Source organism: Zosterops lateralis, assembly GCF_965231275.1.
Source record: "Zosterops lateralis genome assembly, chromosome: 25".
Taxonomy (NCBI): Eukaryota; Metazoa; Chordata; class Aves; order Passeriformes; family Zosteropidae; genus Zosterops; species Zosterops lateralis.
In genome coordinates, this window is record NC_139785.1 from 324847 (window position 1) to 351952 (window position 27106).

Genomic DNA, 27106 nt, shown 5'->3' on the forward strand with positions numbered 1-27106 from the left:
TTTAGATGTGAATTTTCAACATCAGTTTGAAAGAAAGTATTAGTCAGAAATAACTGCTGAATTACAATACCAGATTTCTGATTCTCTCTGGAAAAATATTGACTGAGATATTAAGTCCCTAACTGATAACACAGTGCTTTTGGCTCACTACTACTATATGGCACAAATCCTGCCTCTTTTCATCCCCAGGGAATGTTTGTTTTAGTTGTACATTTCTCTGCAGGCCATCTCTTCTGTGTAATGTTAGAACTTTCCTCTCCTCAGCCTTTTGCCATTCCACTGCTTTCTCTAGAAACAGTAAACTAAAAACCTCATTCTGAAAGAAGCCAAGAAATATACTAACTAAACCAAAAATATTTCCAGATCAAAATCAACAGCACTAGAAATACCTGCAGAGGGTAATGGCCTCGAGCCAGGAGACCTCTGTGCAGATGGGTAACTTGGTGCCCTGATCCTGGGACCCTTTGAGACCACTGGATAGTAACAGGAACTAGAGGTCTGATGATGCAAGGGACGATCTGGTGATGATGTGTTTACAACTTCAGGTGTATTTCGGGTGTCTTTTGGTAGAATTTCTGTTGTTGTATAAAAGAGAAACAACAGTATAAGCCATCGCTGAGCCCTAAAAGCTACAATCTGATAAAACATATACTATCATGTTCCACTTGGAGAATCAGGGTACTTGTTAAATAAACACAAAGTCAAAGATCTGACATCAGATAATGTCTGGTTTCTTCTTGCAAGAACATTTTCAAATACTTGTAGCAACTGCTCATCTTACACATGAAATTCCACTATATATAGAGAGAGATTAAGATCCTATGTTAACAATGACAATGACTATAAACATTTTAAAAATCTTTCACAGCTTTACCCTTGGATATGAGGAAGCAATTTGGAAATACTGAAGTGCAATATGTATTGAACAACTCCCATATTACACACCAACACCAAAACTCCAAACTCAGTTTGAAGTTTTAGATCACTAGAAAATTGTCTGAGTTGTAGACTAGGAACCATCCTTGCAACAGTGTTTGGCTCAAGTTTTCAAAGTTAGCAGTACATCCAGGAGCTTAAAGTCTTAAGATGCTGTAACAGAGAAGCCTGAATTGGATTCTAGTACAAATTTAAGAGATTTGGTTCAAGATATGCACTATGGCAAAACCATACAGAGAATATATTTCTATAAAGTCCTTAGAAGATTACCTGTAAGGGGAACTGGGCTATGGGCAATTGTTCTATTATCATCATGCTCTACAGTGCTGTTGATGTCAGGTTCTATGACTGGAGGTCGGCACTCCATGATCTTGCAGGTATACACACAGCGCTTCCTGGCATCTGTTGTGCTCCAGTACACCCTGGAGCACCTGGAAAATAATTCAAAAAACCCAATTTACTCAACAGTTGAGTAAACATCATTTCTGTTCTAAATTTTCCATTTCTCAAAACTACGTTGGCCAAAGCCCTTCTGCCAGAAAACACTGCACACCTGGCTTAATCAGAGATTTCTCAATAGTACAGGAAAAACTACAGTCAATTTTCCCATACGTTACCTCAGTGCTTGTTTGACATGGAATATACTGAAAGACATCCAAACTTGAAACAGCTTATACTCACTGATAGCCGATGGGAAACAACTTATCTTCACAGTCTGAGAGGTCATTCAGAATTCCTAAGCAGTCTATCGTCATTGAACCTGAGCAGAGAGAGGAACAGTTCTGTGAAGCAGATTCCAGCATCAAAGGTGGATCAAGTATCCAGAGACTAGATCATACCAATCATCATGTGGATGTTCTCTGGTTCCAAGCCACTAAGAAATTTTCTTCTCAAACTGATCCCTTCAAAGTCCACAAAAACTCTCCTAAGAACTTCAAACCCATTCTCAGGAACCACCTGGAACAAGAACCAACAAAACTATTTGTTAATTAAAGGAACCACCACATGTATGCTATGCAGTTTGTCCTACCTGATCCTCAGTTTGCTCTTCTGGTTTTTAAACTACCACAGAACACACCTGCCAAATTTCCCCACGCCAGTTGCATTACTGACTTCTTATTAAGAGCAATGTGGTCCAGCCCTTGTCAGCAAGAAACATATTCAACACAAACTTCTAAAAAGTGCTCATAGTTACAGGCTAACCCCACCTTCAGAGAGGGAGACAGAGAGTGAAAGAAGAATCTTACCTCTCCTTTGATCAAGTCACGATGCCTCTGGCAATAAACCTTCTTATCGTCCAGAAAGACACAGTTCTTGACTCGTGAACACATGAAATGATAGTTACTGGTACAGGAAGTGAGGCAGCAGCCTACTGTGGCGCCCGACTTCTGGCAGAACTCACATCTCTGCAAAAGCAAAAAGAAAAAACCAAAAATTTAATCTCTTCTAAAACCAGACCACCATGGCTGTTGTCAGTTGGGTTTTTTTGGCACAGGCAGAAGTTTAGAGTAATGCTTGATCTCCTGCTTCATTGCTGCTCCATTTCACTACAGTGACTCACACACACAAGCAAGAGACATGGAGGAGGAGGTGAGAGGAAGAAGAATCCCTCACATGGAACAACTTTTTCATTTGTGGACTGGTTCTTTCAGGCCTTTCCCAGACTTTGCTGCTTGTGCTTCATATCCAATCCTCACATTTGCAAGTTTCACTTGGTGTCCACAATATTTCTGAACTGAGCAAGGATAAAATAACTTTCCAAATACCTTCAGTTAGTTCTACTATATTTAGTGTTAAAAAATACTGCAAGGAAAGGACAGAAAAGAACAAATGCACACAAGGCCTCTTTTAGCTGGGCTCCCATCTTATGATTCTAAATCAGCATTAAGTTTAACAAAGTGTTCTTTGTATGTACCCACCAGCTGCTTTCCCCGGATCACAGCCATGTGCACGTTTTTCAGAGAACCATCATCATCTTCAAACACTTCTGCTGACCACAAAGCACAGTTCACATGTGTCCATTCGTTTTGGCCAATATAGAGAAGACGTCCAGCATCCTAAAGAACAGAAGGATATGTTCTTTTCAGATGTTCTAGAGGCCACAACAATGCACAAAATCCATCCAGCCTATCCACAGTACCGAATCTACACACTGCTTAAATGGGCTCCTACAGAAAGGGAAATGGGGCAGATACTCACGTTAGCACTGTCATCACCATATTTCAGGCACAATGCACACTGCCTGTTGTCTTCCACATCTGGAGGTGGGTTCAGTTCAGGACTATCCTCTCTGCTTCTGTCACAGCCTTAGAGTTAAAAGAGAGAACAATATTTATTCTTGAAATTCAGGGCAGCAAAAATTCATCTGGAGAGATTGTCAGTAACTGAATACAGTAGAAGAGTTTTCAACAGCCAGCTTGGAAAGCAAAGCACGTGTCAGCCTCTGTACAACCTTCATTCTGGGGGAAAAGAAATGAGTGCAAAAGCATTCTTGGGTCCAATCTCGGCTCAGAAACATCTCATGTTACTTCCTCCGAATGATTTCAGGTCACAGAGGTCTCCAAGACAGCTGCATTTCTGGGTTTGGGATTGGCAACTCTGATATCGGTTTGCTTACCAGAAATGGGAGGTGTAGGAGGCTGTAGAGGAGTTGGTGAATCCGGCTCTCCAGGCCCTTTGAGTTTTGGAGCTGGAATGATTTTCTTCATCAGAGGAGGCTGTTCAGTGCGGTTGTTCTCTTCACGCTCCTGCCACTGAGCATAATTATGGTCGAGCGATGGGGGCAGCACCGCATTCGGCAACATACCACTGCTGAGATGCAGCAAGGAGTCAGTGTCACACCTGGCTGCACCAGAGGTCCTTATGCTCTGCCTATCAGGGCCTGCCTAACTGACATCTGCCCACCAGCAACAACTCCATTAATTACATAAAGCCCAAACATGCTCCCCACCAGTCACTTTTTAAGGTTTGTGATGTGGCTGTCTGCTTCTTTGAAGGGTAACAGATGCAGGAGGGCTAGCCCAAATAGGGGCGTGAGAAGAAGGAGAGGGAAGGAAGGTCAGGACTGACAAGCCAACACACAGTACACATAGTTCTAATTAAGAATTTTGGTTACTCAGCTTAAAACAAGGAAGTGTGTAGAAAACATGGGAATTGGATTACTGTGTAACTTCTAAAGCAAAACAAAAAAGGAAAAGAAAAAAGGAAAAAACAGAAATTCCAACCCTGCAAACAGGCTCTTTCAATACATTTTGCTTGGCCAGCTGGCAAACGGCAGGGTGTTGCAGTTGGTACAGAACAATTACTTACTTGCTTGTTACTTTATTTGGCTCCCAAAATCTGGACTTTCTTACACTGAACCATGGAAAAACACGCTCCATTTGCTAAAGGAAAACAACATCCCATTAGAAAAGTTAGACAACATACCAAAATCTTCAAAGACGTTCAGGTAAGATGTACTGTAAATGCACAACTAGTAACATTTCATTAACATTAACAACTCTGACAATGTATTATTTTATTCTTGGAAAGACCCAAACAAGGCTAAATGTGGTGGCCCTTCGGACTCCAACATCAAGAAGCAGTTGTAGGATATCAAGCAGATTTCAAAGTAACTGTAGGCTAGCTCACCCGAATAAAGAAGGACTTGACCATGCTGTTGGCTTTCTTAATCTCTGGCTGCCCACCATCGGCATTAATGGCTGCTTGAATTATCTTCACAATGTCATCACTAAAATCCAACTATAAGAAATCCACAAAACTTCACATCAACAAGATTGTCTTTTGCATAGCTATACCACCCACTAATTTTTTAAAGCATCAAGTGAGCATTCAGATGACTCTATGATTGAATCAGAGCATCAACTTAAAAGCAGAAAGGGAGTTTGGCCGTGAAGAAGCAAGCAGCCCTCTACATTTGTAAACTGGCTCGTAGAGCAGCTACATCCACAACTGTTCACTTCAGCTGATTGCTGATTTGTTTTAAATCTGCTAAACCAGCTGTCTCATAAGCTCATTTTTGGTCAAAATCTGACACCAAAACATTTGCCAAGAACTTTGCAATACACTGTGTTCCTCAAGATTACAAATTCTCTAGGAAAAAAAGAGGAAAAGGCTGCCCTATGCAAAGAGAACTGATTTGGTCAGCATCAGCATTTTCTGTAAATGACCCTTGAAGAGATCACCCCTCCACCCATGAATCCTTAGCTTCCAGCTAACCAACTGCAGCAGGGCTATTTGGCCAGACCTTCAGTCAGAATTTGCATGTTCAGGATGACCTGAACATTTATCTACATAAATGTCTGACTAAGAGCAAATGCAGTCTACCACTGCTGGCTACAGAGAGCCCCACAAAAGTGTCAATTACTTGTGTCTGGACCAATACTAGCCAGCATCAGCCAGAACTATTTTTAGCAGCATGATAACCTGCTTCCTAATTTCTAAAGAAAAGGCTTAAGCTCCTCAGTTATGAAGACCATATGTGATAAAGCAATTCACAGTGTCTAATAATACAGCGGAACATGACAACTTTCACATACCACAGAGGTGTAACTTCCTTGATCCATTTTTCTTTTCACTCCTTCCAGATCCAGAGGCTGGTGCTCCTCCTGTTTACTGACTTCTGTTAGGACAGGAGGATCAGGACCCTCAGGAGAGCTTCTGGATGGGATACTCTCTTCCGTCTCTGGATTTAAATCAGGCGGTTTTGCTGCCTGCGAACACCAGCAACAAGACAGAGGGATGTTAACTATTGAAATGCAGCTGCTCCTGATGATACGCTCCCAAGCCCATTTATTGGTCCAATGATTCTCACTAATGTGAAGGAAAAGGAGACCCAAGTTCTGAATTTCTGTCCAAAGCACAGGGGCAGCAAAGAAAAGCTCTTAACCAGCTTTCTGCTGAGGTCTGTAAGGTGCACAGCAGGACAGAGCCATTAGGCATATGCATCAAACTCCTTGCTCAGAAGTCTTATTTCTGGGTGCATATTTCAAGACAAAGATCCTGTTCTTCCGTCAGAAAAGCATCTTCATCATCACAGAGCTAAATCTTCACATTACTTGAAGAACTTTATCCTATTTTTCTTTCAGCTTCACAAGTTATATCACAGATACTCACTGCTCTGCTTCCAAAGGAATCAACAAAAGAAAGAAAAAATACAAATAAATCACAGCACATGTTCCAAGTATGATGCAGACACTTCTGCAGTATGAGGCACAGCAACACCTCAACAGTTGAACTGAAAGCCACGCACACTTCAACCAGAGTAACCCCAACACAAGGCACAGATGGCAGCTTACCTGTCGATACCGCATTAAGTGGCTGGTAGTTCTGGAATTCAACAGGGCTGTTAAAACCTGCTTCAAGGAAATCTGCAGCTCCTTTTCCAGTGCCAAACGCCATTCTGCAGGATGCTGCTCTGTACAGTTAATGCAGGTGTATGCAACACTCTCAGGCAAGTTGGAGAGTATCTCATACATCTCATCTGGAGACAAAAGAAGACAAGATAACCATCTGAACTTGCTTTACTGAAGGATACAGAGAAAAATCACTGCCCTGCACTTTCTGCCTAACTGGTACTTTTCATGTAACAAAAGCCCGTTATACCTTGTATAGCTAACTGAGGGACACTGCCTTTGAGGAAAGTCCTGTGCTTTCAGGATGTCATTCGTATTAGCATTGGTTTACCTGTTGTCACTCTACAGGCATTTTTCAGGTAGGTCACAACAGGTGAACGTGTTAAAGCAACACTCTAGTAGAAAGTTTCAAGACTTGATTGCTTTGGTCTAATCACCACCCCATGTTCTTCAGTACTGAGGGGATGAGGATTTCCTTACCAGAAAGGTTTTCACATTTGGAGTGGACCCAGCGGTCGCATTTCCCACACTGCATCATTTTGCTCTCGTAGTCATCATCATCATAGCATTTGTCACAGAGAGGACAAAAATTTCCTGCAAACAAAATGGGATCTTATCAGAAGTTTGGATGCCAAATACACCTTAAAGGCTGTGTGGTTACTTATTGGTGTACTAAGAAAGCAACTCCAAACACCCCTCCCAGTAAACTGCTAGCACAGTTGCCTCTACTGTTACAAGGCTAGAAAAAATAACTTTAGAAGACCACCAACTACTTTAGAATTCCATGGCTGGACAGCCATTTTTTGGGCATGGTGAGACTAATAAAATGCTATATGTAAGAGCAAAATGAAAGGACAAAGACAACATATAGCCAAGAAATTAGGTGGAATATTCAAGACTTTTTATCCTAAGATTCCTCCTCAAAATGCCCTCCGAGGTTCAAAGGCATCATGTAAAGCAAATAACACAAGGAACAGCCATTTTAAAATAGAAATTTTGCTTTTAAATTGCTTTTAAGTCAGAAGTATTTTAAAATGTCTTATCCTCAACTGCTATTTGAAACCCTGGGCCAACAGGTATGCAATAATTCCTTTATATGGCAGAGTATTTACATGCTGAAAGCCCAAACTCTGACAATAAAGCAGTGGTGACTTTGGTAAGCCACTGCACAACGTAAGATCCTGGCTTTGAACTGTTATGTGCACTTTCAGGCTTGATCATAACCAGCCTGCACTGCTGCCTGGACTGTGCCAAGCTCAGGTGCCATGCTAGCCCTCTGCCCACTCGCACTGGCTGACTCAAACTCAAGCAGCTGAGGAAGCTCCTCCTGTAAAGAATCACAACTTTATGTACCTTTAGCAAAGAGTTTGGCACAATCATGACACAGGGAGAAGTCATGAGACCACTGTGCATCCCACCCTTTGCCTGGTGTTGTTGATCCACAGCTCTTGCAGCGAACACATTTAGTACAGATCTGGGAAAAGAATTCATTTGGCAAGAATTACTTGCTTTTATCCAGCAGTTTCTGTGCTTTCAACGCATTTCATAATTTTTATGATTTCACGAGTACAGAGGTGTTACCCAACAGAACAAGGAGTTTTAAATGCTGAAACTGTCACTGAAAAGAGCTGAGCTCACTTCCTTCGTGGTAAGATGGTGATAACATAACAAGAAAAAACACTAAAGCAAAATCACAGTATAGTTTTTTTGTCCTTCATATTTGCACTGAAGAAAATACCACCTTTCCCTCACATAAAACTCGTGGAATTTCTTCTGCTCTAAAATATAGAGTTCTATTTTAATAATTTTTAAACTCTGTACATTGTAGAAGGAAATATGTACACAAAATCTTAGCAGCAAATACACTACAGGCAGTTGTTTAGAACAAAAGCCCGAAAGACACAAATTAGCAAACTAATCCAAATTGTCTCTCAATGCCGGTATCAACAGGTTTGTTAACAAAGTGAACACTTCCATTTTAAAGACCTTCTTCCATGTTATGGGTCTATGATCTTATGACTTACTACAACTGAAAAAAGAGGTAATCTCTTTAAAAATTCTGCTTTCTCAGAACATCTTATTAACCAGCCACCTCACTATCTATTTCCAAATGAAGAGATGAGGAACTGCATCAGAACAAATCACCAGCAAAGCTCTGCTCCGTAGCATTATCATCAACAAATGAATTACTCAAAAAAGAAATCAAAATCCCTCACCCAAACTTTCTTTTTCTTGGTGGGTTTTGTTGGGTAGTTTGGGCCCAGGCACTCAGGGTGATAGCTGTTTCGGCACTTGTTACACTCCAGCAACTGCTACAGGAATAAGGGAAAAAAGCATTGGTACAGACACCCTGCAAAGGGATGCAAAATTCTGGACTTTTTCATTTTTTACTGGATCTCCCATTCAGGTCATGAGAAAGAAGCTGCAATGGAGCAACTCAAGAGGCCTCCTTCCCCAGCGCACAGAGACTCTGCTCCTGGCACATGCTTGCTGCCTGACCTCTGGAGCCAGAGGAGCCCTGGGAGCAGTGGGGGTGTTGCTGGGTCTCCCAATGGTTTTGAGGTACCTTGGTGGCCTGGTGCTGTCTCCCACAGACGTGGCAGAACTTGCAGCGACGGCAGCACCAGTTCTCCAGCTGGTCTTCCTGGGGCCGCTCGCTCTCCTCAAGGCAGAACTTGTGGAAGGGCTCACAGCAGACCTGGCAATATACAAACTGCAAGGGGGAAGAGGCAGGTTTTAGCAAAGCAAAAACTGCTCCAAGTTCCCAAACCAGCCCCCTTGCGCTCTGAACTATTTTGAATTCTGCTTTACTACTGAAAGAACAAGATTTTAGGAGGGAAAGTCTACATTTCAGGAAACCTAGACACTGACTGGACACCTCACAGCCACCAGGAGTCTGGTACCTGTTACTAAGTGCTTTGAGCATTGGTAAAAACCTATAGGGCTCCTCAGGATCTCCCTCCCTCACTTCCTCCCTGTATAACAAACCAACTGCACCAGAAGACACACTTGTTGCACGAAGTAGGGACATGCGGAGCAAGTAAGAGTCTCTCCCCCTCTGTTCAGCTCACTTCCCCATTGCAAAGCCCTCCTAAGTTTCTCTGTATCCCATACAAGGGTGGTCATATCAGAAAAACAATCATCCTCAGAACACAGACACTGCAGGCTCACAGAGGACATGGGATTTGTTTGTCCCCTGGGGACCCCTGGCTAAGGAGATGGCTCCATGCCCCACAGGGCCTTTGTGGACCCCAAGTGCACTGATGTCCACATCCAGAACTTAACCCTCTCTTCCCTTGTCCACTCATCAGAACCCAGGCTCTCCTAGAGCAATAGCAACCAGGTCAGCTGGTCTGAAGATGTTGAGAAGGCACCTATCTAAACCTGGAAATGCATTTAACACATCTCAATCCAGCTCTTTAGGCAGCGCCAGAACCTTTCCAGTCACGTTTCTGTAATAATTTGCAGCTCTTGGCAGGTACGGACACACCTGGAAAAGTCAAGGCTGCCTAAAGCCCTTTAGCACCATTGCGCAGTCTTTCTTATTTCAGGTTAAAAGAGAGCAAAGCTCCTGCTTTATATCAGATGTGAGTTTCCAAATTTAGCGACATGGGGCACTTTCAAAATATGCTGTTCTTCACAACTCATACACCTCCAAAAAAGCACCGTTAAAGTTTCCAAACTGATTTTAAATACCTTTCACTTTAGTATCTTGGGACAAATTCTAGCAAGGACAGATTTACAGGTATTATTTTAATTTCTTCTGGATTAAGGTAATTATAATTTTTATTTATTTATTTTTGTAACAGTACAGTGCTGTAATTAAGTCGTCAACAGCAGAACACAATGCTTTACCTCCACATGTCCACTGCTGGCACAGAGAAAACACACCACCCTGGGAGTAATAGGTACCGAGGTGACGATGCCTAACCCACCCATCTCCCAAACATTCTCCACTTCACAGTCCTCCTGAAAGTACAAAAGGACACATCACCATGCAGAACAAGGCAATACAACATCAGTACAAAATGCTTATGCCACTGCTCAGTTCTGGGCCTGTGATTAAGACACCTCAAACTAATATAATTTCACCGTCTACTTTACAGTGTATTCTGGGAGAATCACACCTCGGCACTGTTCCTGCCGAGAGCACTCAGTGGCATGCTAGAGCCTTCCGTCTAGGGAAAGCAAACCTAAGGAACAGGACAAGGCTTTTTACAATTGCACAAGTATTACTAGAAGTGAAATTTCAGAAGAATTATACTTTATTAAAGGTCCAAATTTGTATAAAACACTTATGAGATCTCACTATGATCTCCAGTATCAACACTTATAGATGGACTGAAAAATTATTAGGAAAATATTTTATTATTATTTCAACACTGTTGTTCAAAAATGTACATGATTTATCATTTTAAAACCCCAGATATACCCCAAATGTTGTGAATTACAAGTTACTAACATTTTCCCCAAATCTTGTTGGCTCAAGTTGTAGTAAGGTTTTAAAGTTCCATCTTAATGGAATAATTCTTCATAAACCTCAAATTCTTGCTCATCCTCACACATTGACAGTTAAGGTTTTAAAGCTTTAAGTGTCTCTTCATCCAGTACTCTAATTATAAGAAAAAAAAGGCATAACAAGCTTTTAAAAATCAACCAAGTGACTTGTCATGAGGCTCCTATTTTGCAGTACCCTCTGAAAAGTACCAGACACACAAACTCAGCAGTTACTGCCAGCACTTTCAGAGGACTCTAGTTCCAGTGGCTAAAGCCAGGGGACATTCAAACACTTAAAACATTTTGTCCTCTACCTTGAAATCCACTCGGATTCTGTGGACTCCATCTGTAGGTGGCTTTTGCTTGGAACTGCTGCCGTTTGTCAGAGTGCTGAGCAAGTTCAGTGTGCTGCTTTCTGGCTTGCTTAGAGGAGGGGGCTTTTCCTGGTCAAGCAAAGGAGCCTGCATTAATCCCAACTCTGGATGTTAGAACTTAACGAACGGTTACATCCAATACCATAAATAATTCACAGACAAACCCCCAAACCAGCACAAAATTAACAAGTATTACAAAGCTGCAGAGAAGTGATCATTCTACAAATCATTCCCTAAGAGCATTCCATATGCAATTACAGTCCTAATTCCATGTGCTCTACTACCACATTGTTCTTTCATCAGAGCATGGGTTGGTGTGTGGACACAGTGGGGCAACACTAGCTATAAGCAGGCTCTACTCTCTTCTCCCTCAGGTTTACATAAGACAACTCTTTTTTTCCATGATCAAGCTCTTTCTGAGACAAAGGTAGCATTTTTTATGAAAAAGCTAGCTTTCACCCTCCAACACACAAATCTTAGATACCAAAGTAACATCTGAACTGAATCTTAGACTTAGGCCATGGTTTTTGCTATCCACATACTGCCACAAGGGAAAACCTAACATCTTTAAGAACCAAATAAAAAAATCTGCAAAGGCTTAAGCAATATGGTGATACTTTCTAGACAGAATTTCCAGGTGCTTGAAATTTTACTGACTATACAAAAAACAGTATTCACCTTTTCTTTTGGTTTCTGTTTCACAGGGAAAGTTGGACGGGGAGCAATTTTTTTCTGTTTGCTCTGTTCTGTGCCTAGGAAGGGGGGGAAAAATTATGAGTATTTCAAGAAACTAACAGCCACCTGTAGAGAAGAAAAGGGAAAAAAATCAGCTGGGTAATATGCGATGAGTTTTAGACTAGAACTTTTCCACCCTCTTCTGTGGCTGTGTCTCCCCAGCTATGAGCAGTTTCTTTGAGGCAAGACTAGAAGAAGAGTTTGCTCTGCTCACAATCTGGAGCATTGTGGGTGCAAAGCCACAGAAATCCCAGAGCTGCTTGGCTGGTGACTGTTCACACTGCTCTGCACTACATACAATAGTGGACTATACTTCTGTAGTAAAAGATTACATCTTCCTGGTTTCACATTCAGAATGGGAAGCTGACAGACTTAACAATACTGAAAATGAACTTCAAGACTCCCACAACTATACGACTCAAGAGTCGCAACCAGGATAGCCATCTTTTTCCCTGCTCTAACATACACGGTGGCTAATAAAAAGGAAGCCAGTTCTAACCAAAATTTCTAAAATAATCTGGTGAGATTTCAACACACCATAAAGCATTAATCAGATTTAAAATGCACCAGCTTTTAGCAGTATTATTACTTAACATGACTCAAACATATTGAGGATAAATGGTCCCATTTACCTATTTCTGGCTGGGAAGTCTGCTTTTTCTTGGGCTCAGAAGTGCTAAGTTTAGGTACTTCTTTTTTCAAAGGTCCTGAGCTTGGTGGCTGAGAAGGAGGGAGCTGGACTGGCTGGGACATCTGCTTGCCAGTCTTTCTGGTACCCAATGCAGGGACCTGTTTGGGCTCTGACAGAGGAACGCAGGAATTCCCATCCTCGTGCTTTTCCTCAACAGGCTTACGGGCAGGCTCACTGCTCTTCTTCCCAGAATTGTCTTCTCTTGGTACAACAGCCTGAGGAGTTTGTTTCTGTCCAGAGTCCAACTGGTTTTTTCCAGAATGGCTTTCTTTTTTCTCATTTGTCTTGGATTTCTTCTCTTTCTTTTTTGCAGCTAAGAAAAAGAAGCACAGATAAAGCAACACAAACAAAATAGTGTGATTTCAAATGATTTGCTGCTCTTTTAAAACAAGGATACAGACAGTTTGATTCAGAACTTTGTCATTCTGTCATACAAAAGGAAAGACTGTACTCAAAAAATAAACTTGGCTTAGGCTTCAATCCATGTTCTCTCACACCTTGGGCCCTTATTTTGCAACAGCAATAAGCAACACCCTCCTGCAGTAACATAGATTTACAGCTGAGAGCCAACTTTGTGAGGAAGGAAAAAGAAGCAAAAGGAAGGAAAAAGAAGCAAAAGGAAGGAAACAAACCAGTCCGGTCAGGACCAGTGCAGTGCTGAGAGACATTGGTCTGTAGAATGTCTGCCAGTACTCACATCTCTCCTGCCCCTTGCATCTGCCACCAACAGTGCAGACAGGCTGGCTCCCAGCAGAATAACCTTCATAAGCTCAGTGTAGCTAAAACAACACCACAGAGAGCAAAACCTATGAAAAGAAAACTTCTCTCTTGTCCTACACTCAAGGCGAGTTGTTTAGCCTACCTTTAGCTTGCTTCTGGAGATAAGCTTTTGAAGGCATCCACTGTAGATTCTGACATTTCCTCATTCTAAAAAGAGACAACATGTCATGAAATCAGAACAAAGGTGCAGACATTAAGAGGACAGACTGTAAACACTCAGTATAAAAAACTGAAAAGAAAATTATCAATACACATACTATTTTTGTTCAGACAAAACCAAGCACTCTTGGAGTGGGACTAGATGAGGGGACCAAGCCTTTTGCTAACTTTATGCAACTTTATTCCCTATTTGTCTTATGCTTGTCATATAATGTCTTTTGTAGACTGGGCCAGGTTTTGTTTCTGCCTCCATTTCTGTAACAGGGCTCATGGCTCTGGTTCATGCTCATGGCCCAAAGACTGGGCAAAGCTGCTGAGAGCAAGACTCCTTCCAGTCTGCAGAGTGTTGTCACACAGCAATTCTCACAGCAAGGCTTTATAAATAGCTCTTATACCACAACAATCTAATGGTGCCACTTTAGCTGCTGGCTTTTCAGACAGTTTATCTAGTCTGGTCAAATCCTTTTTATCCAGGAATTTATAAAAGAAAAAGGTTCCATCTAAGTGACATGTAAAAAATATGACAGAAGAAATTATGAAGAGTGGTATTTCTTAATGATATCCAGAGAAACTTTTGATATACAAAGTGTATATAAGCTTAATAAATGCCAGCTTGAAAACACAAGGTCTTCATGAATGCAGTTTGGGAGAATAAGAGATAAATGTTTATGTGCATACTGCCATCCTTGCAAAATCCTGTACTGCCTAACAAAAGCCACATCAAAGAATCCTCAATACTCTGTCACTTCCATCAAACTGAGGAGAATAAACTAGAAAAGAACTCCAGAGAAAGAGCTCATAACTACTGCACCTTGAAATGTGGTCTTGACTCTCAAACTGTTAATAGTCCCTTGCTTTGATTAAGCACCAGCCCAGGTCAAGCTCAGTCCAAGCCCATGACACAGGGCAAATCTGCTGTTCCTGGCCCAGAGTGTGGGTACACTTATTCCACTCAGAGCAGGGATTAGCTCAACAGCTTCTCAGACACACTTACTTGCAGCACTGCTTCTTTATATTGCGCCCACCAAACTTGGGTTTGTCTAGACAGTTAGTGCAGACACCACAGTCCTCTGGAACCTGACAACCCGAACACTGCCCGCAGCGCCTGGAGCGCCGGCCCTTCTTCACTGGAGGTTCTTGCTGTGCCTTGTTTCTGGTGACTGGCTTAACGGGCTTGATAGGTGGAGCAAGAGGTTCAGCCTCTTCTGAGCCAGCTATCGATGACTTATCTACCAAAAGAACATTTCTAATGTGAATTTTCTGATGTCAAAGAATATTTCAGGAGTGTCTAATTTAGTCCATAAAGCCTATAAGTTCATCTGCAGAACCACACAGATGCACGTGATTGTGTGTACACATGTGCATATACATGCACACATGCCCCTGGGCAAAACACAGGTTTGGTGCAGAACACATGTATTTAACACAATTCATAATAGCTTAAAGGATTAACCCTGTTAAGAGTGGCACTGTAACAGAGAGCCCAGAGCTCTTTAACATACTTTCCCTTGTTAATCACTTGAAGTCCTGACTTTAAGCACTCAAGAGAAGCTAACTTTGTATAGATCCACAGATGAAAACTAGAAAACTCACCATCATTCCCCATGGAAGACAGTATCTTCTCCCGCTCTTCCCATGGTAAGGCACTCAGAGTGGGCATGTCATCAGGAAACACTGCTCGCTTGCGTCCCAGTGCAACAGCTGCTCTCCTGCAAACGTGTTTTATTCGTGGTCCTCGGACTGATGTTTCTGATGAATCACTCTCTTGCCCCTAGATTTCAGAATATGACAGCAGACAGTATTCCTAAGAAAGTTGCCAAAATGAGACTGAGAAACATGTAATAGAGACTTCTAAGCAAGTTATATCTTAGCTTGCAGTTTGTATAAATCAGGATAAAAACAGACACGGCCTTCTAACCCTGAGTTATCCAAGTAAAGATAAATGCAAGAGAACAAGAATTTTGACTCAACTGGAATTACAAGGTAAGTCTCCATCCACTACTTGAAAGCCAACTTGCTCATGAAGCCATATTATCAAGGCACTGACATTAAAAAAATCAGAGTCCACCGGAACTGGAGTGGCACTTGGTGCTGACTGATCCAGCAGAAGCCAGTAGTAGATAAGGCTGTTTGAGAGCTTTGCAGCTGCTGATGTTTCAGATAAAGGGTTTGGATTTACTGGCGCTAAACAAATGGAGCATTGTAGTGCAATTTTCCATGTTTTGGTAAGAGTCTGGAATACCTCCCACTGAAAGAATTATCTCAAATAAGCAACTGTGAGAATCTGGGCTTCAGCTACACCTGGGCAGTCATACATATGCATGGGCATCTCAATTTCAGAGACTAACAGCTGAAGGCTTCTCTCTTTGAAGTATGTAGTAGTGATTTTCAATACTAGCGCTGTTACAGAAAATAAAAGTTTAAATGAAAAGTATTCCCTGAAAACATATCTCACCTCCCTTTCTGCCAAGTAAAGAGGACTGCAGAAAAGGGTGGTTTTAGGGTGGGGAAGAAGGAAGAGAGGAAATTGCTAGGAAGCAGTTCCCCAAATCAGATGCAAAATTCCAATGGATCTTCCTCCCTCCTATAAGTGAGAGATCACTGCATAATGTTAAAAAACAGAAAGATCAACTTTCCTTCAGAAGCAAATTTTACACTCGAGGAGGGTCCCCAAGAAACCTCCAGGACAAGAAAGACACTGCATTTTGCTGAACCTGCACTTTTCAGAGCAAGTACTACTCTAGATAATCGCTCTGCTTAAATTTATTTAGAGAAACCAAATAAGCAGCTACGCTGTACTGGTCTCCAAAATGTATGCAGCGCCCCTCTGAACTGACTACACAGCAGCTCCCTCTTCCCCTCAGCTTCTGCCCAGGACTCCTTGTTTACAGGCCGTTTGCCATCTGTTGTGCTAACAGCTGCTTAGCTTGGCACATTAATTCTTTACGCTCAGTATACAAAACCTACTTGTAACTTTCAGGACAAGTTCAAAGTAAGATGCACTCTAGCAAAAAACCCAACTTGGAAAAAGGAATACCTGTGCTTTTGGCTGATCTGCTTGTTTGAGGGACTTGCTCTTCTCAATCTTGTACAGCTGAGCTTTTGCCTTTTTCAGAAGACTGGCTACCCTCTTGTCAGCCATTGGCAGTTTGTCTGCTTGAGCCAACATAGAACTGATGGAGGAAGCAGAATGTTTAACAGTGCTTGATGAAGAAGTAGAAAGACGTAGAGCTTTTTCCTTCTCCAAAGATGGCACAGTGGGGCTGAGGTCAAGGTCTGATTTGTCCAGCCCTCCTCTACCTTTCTTGGATGTTTTGGTTTTGACAGCTGCTGTATCTACCAGAGTAGCAGTGGAAACTTCTGTCGTGGGATCTACTGATGTAGACTTCTTCCGCCCGACAGTTTTTTTGGCAGATGATGATGCTGCAGCGTCTTCGCTGACTTTTTCTTTGGGCATTTTACCTACAGGAAACAAAGCAGTGCTACTCTGTATTTCTGACCCTTTTCTCCTTTTCTCTTTCCTTGACTCCCGTTTGTTCTCCTTTTCTCTCTCTCTGTCTTTCTCTCTGCTCTTGTCCTTCTCCAGGCCTTTGTCAGCATCTTTATCTTTGGAGAGCTCTTCTGCTGCCCTGTCCTTGTTTTTGCCTCTCTCTGTCTGGGGACTTGATGTGAACCAGGGAAAGAGAGGAGTAGGGCTACCAGATGAGAAAGGCTCTGCTGGTGCACTCGTCTGCTTCCTTGGTTTCTGGCTTCTTTCTGCTGATTCCCCAGACTGTGACAAGGAATGGGAGGGAAAAGTAAAAGCTGAATTTAAGGCACTAGTGGCAAGAGAACTAACTGAAATACTAGTTAATGAGGAGGAGACAGAAGACTGTGGGGTGAGAGTTGTCAGGTCAGAGGTACTAAGCCTTCCGCTCCTCGTCCTCATGGAGTGTGAAGGAGATCTGGGTTCTGATCGGATGGGGCTGAATGCTTTCCTCTTCCGTCTCCGAGAGGATGTGCCCGTGGCAGAGGTCCCTGTAGTGGTGCGACCAACTGATGAGGGCAAAGTTACAGATTCAAAGATCCGGGAGTGGGCCTCACTTGGTGTGAATCGTGGTGCTCGTAGCAGAGGACTTCTCTTGTGCATATCAAACCTGGCTCCAGAGTGAAGTGAAAAGAGACGTGTGGGAGCTGTTGCACCTGGTGTTGAGAAGCCAGATGCAAAGCCGACGTCCTCTGGTGTCAGCGGCGGGGGTCTGAAGTTATCAAATATCGGTTTGCGAATAAGACCCTCTTTGGCATACTTTGCTGATGAGAAGTACTGTGGCTCTGACCTGGAATGTTTCAGGGAGGTCCACCTAAATGTTGGCTCTCGCAGAATTGACTTTCGTTTCTCTTGCATCGGCGCAGCAGAAGCAGGAAGAAAGGGTGAGGCTAATGGTATGGTTGGAGGCATAAGCCAAGGGGTATGGTCTGAGATGCTCGAAGCAGGCTGCAGCGGTGGGGGGGGAGTGAGCAAAGGGGGAGGAGGAGAGGAGGAGGACTGCTGCTGTGGAACACTTGGTAAGGCTGACAGCTTTTTTGCAGCCCTCTGGCCAAAACTTCTTTCTGTTATTGAAAACCTTCTATTTCTCCTATCACCATTATCGTTTTCAGGGGACTGAGAAACAGGCAGGGGAGTGTGAACTTCTGGAGTATTGCTACGCTCCTCAGAAAGCATCTGCATCTCCTCAGAAGCCTGGGAGTCTGTAGATGTATCCACGCTGGGGCTGCTGGACCGTGAGGAATCTGAAGACATCTGAGACGAATGCTGAGAAGCGGCGCTGGACTTTTCACTGGAGCCACAAGATGTAGTGCTGAACCTGCTGTTTGGTGTGGATTCTAGTCTGGATATTTTAATAGGAGGATCATAGTCTTCATCCTCAATAAACCGTTTGGGTGTTTTGATAATCCGTGAAGAGATTGCACTCACAACAGGCATGATGAACTGTCGAATATTTTTGAGCTGGGTTCTCCCCTTCCTGCCCTGCAGTTTGGCTGCTTCTTTCTCAATCTTTTTTTGTGCTCCCTTTTTAGCTCTCTGCAAGAGTTGCTTAGCAATTGTGGCATCTGTCCGTTTGGTGGAAGGTATAATCCTAACAGGTTTAATCCTGCGTGGACTCTGTCTGACGGCAGCCTTATCTTCTTTTGTGAGAGGCGGTGTGCCATCCTTTTCTTTACGAATCCTCTGCGGCTTCTCCAGCTGTGAGTTTATGACTAAAGTTGAGGAAGTCTTTAAACGTTCAGAGGACGGTGGCCTGCCTCTCCTGCGCACAATCTGAACGCTCTTTCTCCCAATCTGAAGTTTTGCTCCAGGCTTAAATTTAGATTTCAATGGGGAAAGCTTGCTAGTTCTTAATTTCTTGATTTTAGTTGCTTGTTGAAAGGTAGTGGATGGTGATCTTTTGATTTTTTTCAGACTCTCTTTTTCTTCTTTGCTGCCCTTCTGAATGTCCGATGTGTCCTTCTCCTGTGACAATTTGAACTTCACACTTGTAAGTGTTGGAGGTCTTCCCCGTCTTTTTTCCCCACTCTTTGACTCCTTCTTCTTTACTTTCTCCATGGATGTGGTTTCAGACTTGCTTGAAGGGGAACACACTGATGAGGAGTCTGACAGTACAGCTGAACTTCGGTCAGAACTGCTCCGAGGCCTCCCACGAGGTTTCCGTGGACTAGATTTAACTGAGAGGGAAGTAGAGAATGCAGGGAACATATTAAATTTCTCTAAGTATGGGATAAGCATTACCCAGGTCACACAAGTATTTACTCAGTATCAGTCATGCTGCCCATACGGTACCAAAACGTTTCAGATAATCAACATATAAAAATAGTTTTATCACTACATGTAGAGAGTACCTTCCCAACCTCTTTTACCACATAAAATACAATGTAGATAACCTGTTTAAAAATTCAAGCTAGTCTTTACCCAACAATTGCATATGCAATTGCACAAGTCCAGTACCAACCTCATGCTGGGAGGGATCACTAATTCTCTAGGGCACGTGCCACCTTTAAACACATGAATTTTTTTGTCTTTTAAGCAGATCACAGCCAGTTGAAAGAAAAAAAAAAATCCTTCTTTTCAAGTGCCATCCATCTGCACTGCTAAGGGAGAGGTCAAGAGAACAAGAACAATCTACATGAGGCTGATACAAGACAATCTACTAAAAACTGGTTCTAGCTTTGAAGCACAGTAAATACTCAGGACTGACTTGGAGCCATCAAGCATAACACTTGATTACCCACCTTGACCAATATATTTCACGGCACCCTCACCAAGCCCAGCTATTTCAGTTCTGTATCTTCCCTTGCACTAGCCAGGTGCACCACTACAGTTTGCTGTTGAAGCCAAGCTGAGCAGATGATTATGGTGGAAATGCAGAGTGCTCTGGTGAGAACATTTATTGACAACACAGGCAGTAAGGAGTCTACTGAAAGAATCTGAAATAGTCAAATCAGTTTCAGACCCTTATTCTTTAAATAGCTGCCTCTCCAAAACACTGACATGAGGTTTCAAATACTGGTTTCATCAGTATAACTCTTTTACTCAAAGTTTCTCTGTTCATTTATGGATCAGACATAGAGAATCCAAAACTACCTGCATTGAATCTAAAGACTGGTGTGGCTTTCATGATGGATGAGATTTGGTGGAACAAACAGGAGAGGCACAGCAAAACCATCACAAAATAAAGCAGAAAGTCAACACCAAATCCTGCAACTTGAACTTACCTGTGGGGGACCTGGTGGGACTTTGTACTTTGACTTCTTCATCTGAACCAAAACCTAAAAACTGTTCATCCTGCAATGAGAAAGCGGATGGAAGATTGAGGATATGGATATTAATGTTGAAAATAACTCCACTGTAATCAAAGCACAAAAAGATTCTAGAGGATCTTCCTTTGCAAAAACAGATACTGGCATTTGTTCTTCTAAAAAAGAATTGCTATAAAGGAAAAACAACTTTTACACACACATACACAACAACTACAGTTTACAGCTATGGAACAATCAAAAAGAGTTACAGGAAAACAAAGGACAAATATATACAGAAACAAGCCCTTAATGCATAAAATCTGCTGCTCATATCAAACAACAAAGCTTTTCTCCAGTAAGCTATTATTCAAACCACCCTAAAGACACACTCCAGCAAAAGAAGTGTTTCTGTGCGTATTATTCTAGTACAAAGGTAGCCCAACTTCCTGCAAACTTATGTAAATCCTTTCTTTTTAATTCTCTTCATACTTGGTCTCCAGGAGAGATGAAAACCTGACTTCTGTTGTGAAGCTCTTCCCCCTGAAAGAGGCATGGGGTTAAAGGCTTGCTGTCCTCATTGAGACAGGTGTATTAGGAGTCCATAGGTGTCACTCCAGTTCATCTGCCACCCAAATGTGTGGTGACATCTTTTTATTTATATGTCATTCCATCTTTCCTAATCCATTTTCACCTTAAGTATTTAGCTGGCCAGTCTTAACTTTCCTGGGAACTTTGGAAAAAGAGATGCCGCTTGTTTTTCCTTTCAAAGCACTGTGCAATGTGGCTGCTAAGCTTTAAGAAGGGCAGGCACTGCAAGAACAGCATCCTGCAAGTGAAAAGGGACAAGACTGACGAAGAAAAGAGAAGGTGAGCAGCACAAACAAGTAACACCATTTCTTTGTGTTCTGCCTCATCCTTTTTACATGGAATTTCTACTTCATCTACTTACAAGAGAAAATCAGGAAGAGCATCTTGGCTAGTGACCCCACAGTCTGATTAGACCAAAAGGAGCAAGGCTGTAGACCAAAATATTTCTCAAAATTTTCTGCCTGGTTTGTATCTGACAAGCCCCAGCGTAAACTACTCAAACACAGTATGCTCTGACCAGGTGGACTTCCAGGTTCTCAATGCAGGTAATGCTCTGGCCAATTAAATACAACATATATCCCCTTGAGCTGCAGTTAATTGCTGTAAGCCATCACCAGCACATACACCTGCTGGAGCAGGAGGTGGCCCTGCTCCATCTCACATCCCTGCTGCCTATCTGCACTTTGCACTTGCAGCAGAGATGACAGGAAAACCAGAAAAAGCAATGATAAAGCAATATAAAAGAAATAAAATTATGCCAGATGACATTGCTTCTACCTGAGACACCTTGCATCACAAGAACCCCTGAAGGCCATTCCCAAAGAGGGAGAAGCTACTGCTTCCAAATTTCAGTCCTGCAGCACTGCAACTAGAGCAAGAGCAGCTGTGGAAGTGCCCAGCTGCCCATTCCCAGCACCGCGGATCCAGGACCCATACGCCTGCCTGCCGCTCCAGAGCACGTGGGATACAGCAGGATGTAAACATGGCTGTGTGGTGCAGCGCTGCCTTCGTGGGCGTGCACAGGGAAGGGGACCCCAGCCCTGACAGAGGGAGAAGCTGTCAGTGCAGATAGATGTGGGCTGAAACCCAGAGAAGCACAGAGAAGTAACAAGTACCTAAGAACAGTCAGGTTTAGAAATGCTAGGGGATCAGCTGCTCACTCTGTGTGATTTCCTGACTTGCACTGGCCTCCAAGTTCCTGTGGCTGCTACAGATCTTTTCATTTTGTTATTCTTTGTTATTCTGGGTCTGAAAGTCATTATTATTTTATCTCTGGCTACTAAATCAGTACTTGCCATATTTTTGACAATCACCTGTCAATCCATGATTAGAACTTGCATTATTTTTAAATTGAGCTCTGTTACCTTACTTTTCCAATGGGATACATTAATACTGGCTTTGGCCCAATAGCCTGGGAATGATGATTTTTTTCCATTTCTTACCAAGCAGTCACCAGGAGCATCTACAGAGGAAGAGGCTCCTTCCACAAAATGATCGCTTAATTTCATGTACAACCACAAGTAGTATGATCAATATGTCACTTGTGTTTGTGTGTTTGGTGACATTCCTAAGTGTATTGGTGACCTCAGAAAGGCTGCTATCACTACCTGAGAAGGCACCCCTGTGACCTGTCAGAAAAGACCAAGAAAGCCACTCAGTATCACTCAGCATTTGCCAGGCTAATCCATTCAGCTGGCCATCACATGACAAAATGCAGCTTTGAAGCAAACTAGGCAGGAACAGCCTCCCTCCAGTTTTTCAGAAATGTCATGACAGATGGAGAGTGATTAAAAACCATAAAGATTTTGAACATGGCCTCATTTACCTGAAAAAGAATATACAATATAAAAAGGCCACTCAGGATAATAAATTAAAGGATGAGGGAAGGCTAGCTGAGTGCCAGACATGAAGACTAACCAGTTAGGCATGGGATGATCTCTCTGTGGGCAGCAGAGCTTCCACGTACATTTCCTATTCAAACATTACACTATCCCAATTCGGTTCAACCTCAGAGTTGTGTGCAGATGAAGAATAGCTTTTCCTGAAGTTACTAAAGAACAGAGAAGTTGCAAGCAAATGTCTATCACAACCGTCTTGAGCAGTATTATTTTTCAAAGAACTTCTAGTTAAAGAACTCAGAGGAAAATCCACCTTCAAAGGAGAAATTATCCTGCAGGCCCTGATGTTCTGATCTCTGTCTGAGGAATAACAGTATAAACCATACCACTATGGATCTGTGAAGCTGCATGGGGCTCTCACCAGCAATAAAGGAGCAATGCAGCTCCTCCAATCAGCATCTGAAAAAGTTTATTTTACTATAGAGTCACCTGACCAATACTGTACTTCCCATTCCCCATCTTGGGTCTGGCCCCAGTTAGACAGCACCTCACTTTCTTGGAAAGGGATAAGCTATTTTTAGAAGCTCATTCAGATGCCTGTTTAGTGACTGCAGCACAACATCTACCAGACTCCTCTGCTTTCAGCGGAGTAAACATCCTTGGAGGTTGGCAGGTAGTAAACCCGAGACAAATACCGGGTGTTGGGAGCAGAGCAGAGTCCACTGGGAGTTCAGGGACATGCTTCCCAAGCCATTACTTGTGATGCAACTTCAATAATGAACAGCTGAGCACTTGGAGTGACCGTTATGCACCAACTCAGATGAGGGGACATTTGTTCTTCCATTGTTTAATTCAACAAAAACTTTTACCAGGAGCGATGCACAGACTTTGCTGGAGCTTCACCTCGGAGCAGCACTGACCTACAGAGTACGTCTTGGGATCACAGAACAGCTCCTGGCGTGGTCACCTCCACATGACAACTCCCAAACTACACTGCTGCAGCTGTACCCTCAGGCATCACCCATGGCAATACAACGGTGATTAGGGCTGCAGCTTCCAGAGTCCACTTTTTTTAGTATTAGAAAGAATATATTGCTCTTTATGGGGCTGAGGGTCAGGGTGAGTGTGTTACAACTGTGTTACTGAGCATACAGATCTGCTTTGCCAGAGTCCTGGTTCCAACCCAGATGAGAAATTCTGCTTTTTGCTTTCCAATCTGAATACAGAGGAATGCTTATTAGAAGACCTGAAACACTCTCTGGTCATAACAAACTTTCAATAATACCACTTCCAAGGAAGAGGGTCAGTGAAACCACTACCTAGAAAGATCCAGCTTGCAGATGGTGAGAGAAAAGCTTTAGAGCTGCTGTATGGATGCATAAAAAAAATCTTCTGTGGTGGTAAACCTATTTTACACTCCTAAATGTATATTCCTAAAGAAACAGTACTAAAGTCAAACGATGCTCTGTAGCTCAGCTTGGGGGGAACAGCTAACCCCATTCTGGGAATTTCGTGTATCCCTAGGAAGTGATGAACCACTGACTTGAGAAGTTACTCATTTCCTCTAACACAGTGCTGTGAAACCTGCAGTTCAGCATTAGGGTGCCAATAAGAAGTGCATGGTCAAGTACTATCCGAAGTCTGTCCCAGGAGCTTTCCAGCTGATGAAAGTGCAATGTCCAAAAGCCCCTGGAACAAACTCATCAATGCACTGCTGCTGTTGTGAAATTGCCTTACCTGTCCATTGCCAGTGGGACGAACCACATCACCTTTCACTTGAAAATTTTCCCAAATTCCTAACAAAATTCCCCAACTGCTCCTGGTTTGGAGCACTACACAAAGCCAACCAAACCACAGAAACAGAAGCATCACCAAGATGGTTAAAACATACTTTATTTTCACACATCTGACAAAGCAGTACCTGAATGTTCAGGAAAGGAAAGTGCACGAAGGAGGCTCCATCTCTTGGGCCATGATCTGCATCATCCTCACCATGTGCCTCTTGTTAGACATCAATACCTACAGCAGTTCCCTCCCCGTGCACACGCAGTGACCACTTTACCCATGACAGGAAAGGCTCTACACCTCCAACTCACACATTACATACTCAAGCAATATGACAGCAACCATTCAACCTAACACTATAAGAGGAAATTTTGAGGCAAACAGAAGAAATTATCTGTACTTCCAGCTCAGGTATGACCCTGGTGGCAATATGGAAGCTAATCCTTACACCCAGGACATGGACCTAGTACCATTTCCAAATATACCAGGCATCAGTGAATATCCACATAAAACATTACACCCCAGGTATAATCACAGAAGTGCTACCACCATCACCACCACATCCAACTGGCCAAACGCAAGCTTCTGCAACTTTCAGTCAATACAGATTTATGGAGATAACCGTCAGCATGCATCCAGCACATTCTCAACTTTTATGTCCCAAAGCTTCAATCTCCCTTCAGGGACAGGCAGGAAACTCTAAACTGACAGGCAGAGCAGATATTTAACTATGTTTATGCTTCTTTTATAGCAAATGTTGACATAATGAACCAAGAAAACACAACCAAATTTTTCTTGTTCCTACTGTGCCACACACACCAAGCTGGAAGGTCAGTACACAGTAAAACACTACTGTTCAACCAGTTACAGCCTCACTGTGCAAGAAGTTCCCCCAGCAATTCTTGTGATGTTAAAATCGGAACGTGGCTCCTTTAACATGAGCTGGTTTCGAGATAACTCACTGCAACTCTGAGCTGCAGCAGAAGACAAGGATTTGTACCTGAATCTGAGGAGAGTGCCCTGACACCCCAGAATTCAGATACCTTTTAAATGAGAAATGCAGTCTGCTATGTACTACGAAACTGCCAATGAGACAAGGGAAAGACTGAGTCTAATACTTGTTCTGGACAACATTTCTCCTGCATCTAACTTGGTGGTAATACCTAATTTCAACAGGTACCTACACAAGGGCACACAAGAATGAGGTAGAAAAAAAAATAAGCATATGGAGCAGAACTTGTACATAAAAAGGTAATACAGCTTCTTCCTCTGTTTGCCACTGGCTCCTGACCTCAAAGCAACTGCTCAGAGTTTATTCCTGATGAGGAATACCAACTCGGTTGAAGACTGTAACCGGCTCGGCTCAGGAAGGACCCTCAACCTTGCGGAAAAGAACAGCATGAGCGCCAAGTAGTTACTGAGAAGACACAGTGAGCCCTAATATATGGAAGCCCCCTCTAGAAGAACACCTCCCCCAGAGCGGCAATCACATCAATACCAGAAACCCCACTGTTCCTGCACTGCACACAGCTGCCCTCTCCTCTGGAGAGACCACAGGCAGCACCCGTGTGCTGACTTCCTACACGTGCCAGAGCTCTTTTCACACCCTCATCCCCACCTCACAGAGAACTTGTACTGCAGGACAGAAAAGCAGCCTCTGGTGACTGAAATCTTCATTAGGACTCTGACAAGTGCACAAGTCACCAGCCAGGAGAACTACGTCCTTTGATGCAAAAATGTTTTGTTTCTTGAGCATCATCAAAGGAAAGGAACCAACTGAGTGAATTAACTCAATCTGAATGTTTGTGAGGTTCCTCTCTGAGTATGCCCCAGAGTACCAGCATGCTGCAAATGCAGAGTGAGGGAAAACACCCGGGCTTTGCCCCTGTCTGGCTCATGAGGGGTCAGGTAAAACTGAACCTACTAACATCAAGCCATAAATCAATGTTTACCATTACTTTCTACTGTATGTAATGTCATTAGAGAAAAGCTTTTAGCAGCCAAACAGAAAAGTGATGTAATAAGTAGAATTTTAAAAATCCAGGAGACCTTGTGTTAATCAGCTGCTACACCTACAATGTATTCAGTCTATTTTATTTTAAAGCAACAATACCCTAAAACCCAAACTCAAAAAGATATCTCAAAGATATTTTATGGCTTTTTTGAGATGGAAAAATATACTTGAAGACAACTGGAATTAAACAAACTACAGCCCAATGTCATCTTAGGAAAAAAAAAAAAAAAAAAAAAAAAAAAAAAAAAAAAAAGGAAAGAAACAAAGCAACTTGCCTCCCCCCACATGAAAAACCTCCTGGGTTATTAACTCTGTGGTCAGCTTGGTTAGCCAGACCTCAGTCATTTCTATCCCTGAACTAGCATTGGTGAGATATTAACTGCTTCCCAGAGGACTCCATGAATTCCATCAAACCATATCTACTGCAAACAACAAAAAAGAGAAGTACCCCAAAGTGCAGCTCCTGAGGTGATGGTGTTGATGAGAGCAGTGCGACTCACACCCCAAAGTCTGCATAGGTGAGGGTAGGAGTGTCCCCCCCAGCTCTGTACATGCAAACACAACTCTGTTCCTCCAGCACT

General features: G+C 42.7%; 1 protein-coding gene across 4 annotated transcripts in view; it reads right to left on the minus strand.

Annotated features, from left to right (window-relative positions):
• KMT2A (lysine methyltransferase 2A) overlaps positions 1-27106 on the minus strand; it is a gene marked incomplete at its 5' end in the record, with an annotated part of 38296 nt that overhangs the window by 9235 nt on the left and 1955 nt on the right. For 2 of the 4 annotated variants that reach the window (XM_083878005.1, XM_083878008.1), the window contains 25 exons: positions 390-575; positions 1207-1367; positions 1618-1696; positions 1776-1893; positions 2184-2342; positions 2856-2993; positions 3136-3242; positions 3554-3747; positions 4246-4319; positions 4567-4677; positions 5475-5648; positions 6234-6418; positions 6771-6884; positions 7644-7764; positions 8507-8602; positions 8857-9003; positions 10146-10259; positions 11102-11230; positions 11840-11913; positions 12529-12900; positions 13450-13514; positions 14521-14755; positions 15120-15297; positions 16564-19229; positions 20277-20346. In XM_083878005.1, coding sequence (XP_083734131.1) covers positions 390-575; positions 1207-1367; positions 1618-1696; positions 1776-1893; positions 2184-2342; positions 2856-2993; positions 3136-3242; positions 3554-3747; positions 4246-4319; positions 4567-4677; positions 5475-5648; positions 6234-6418; positions 6771-6884; positions 7644-7764; positions 8507-8602; positions 8857-9003; positions 10146-10259; positions 11102-11230; positions 11840-11913; positions 12529-12900; positions 13450-13514; positions 14521-14755; positions 15120-15297; positions 16564-19229; positions 20277-20346 — 6067 coding nt within the window. The remainder of the gene's footprint in view (positions 1-389; positions 576-1206; positions 1368-1617; positions 1697-1775; positions 1894-2183; positions 2343-2855; positions 2994-3135; positions 3243-3553; positions 3748-4245; positions 4320-4566; positions 4678-5474; positions 5649-6233; positions 6419-6770; positions 6885-7643; positions 7765-8506; positions 8603-8856; positions 9004-10145; positions 10260-11101; positions 11231-11839; positions 11914-12528; positions 12901-13449; positions 13515-14520; positions 14756-15119; positions 15298-16563; positions 19230-20276; positions 20347-27106) is intronic. The other 2 variants (XM_083878006.1, XM_083878007.1) reach the window with 2 other exon arrangements.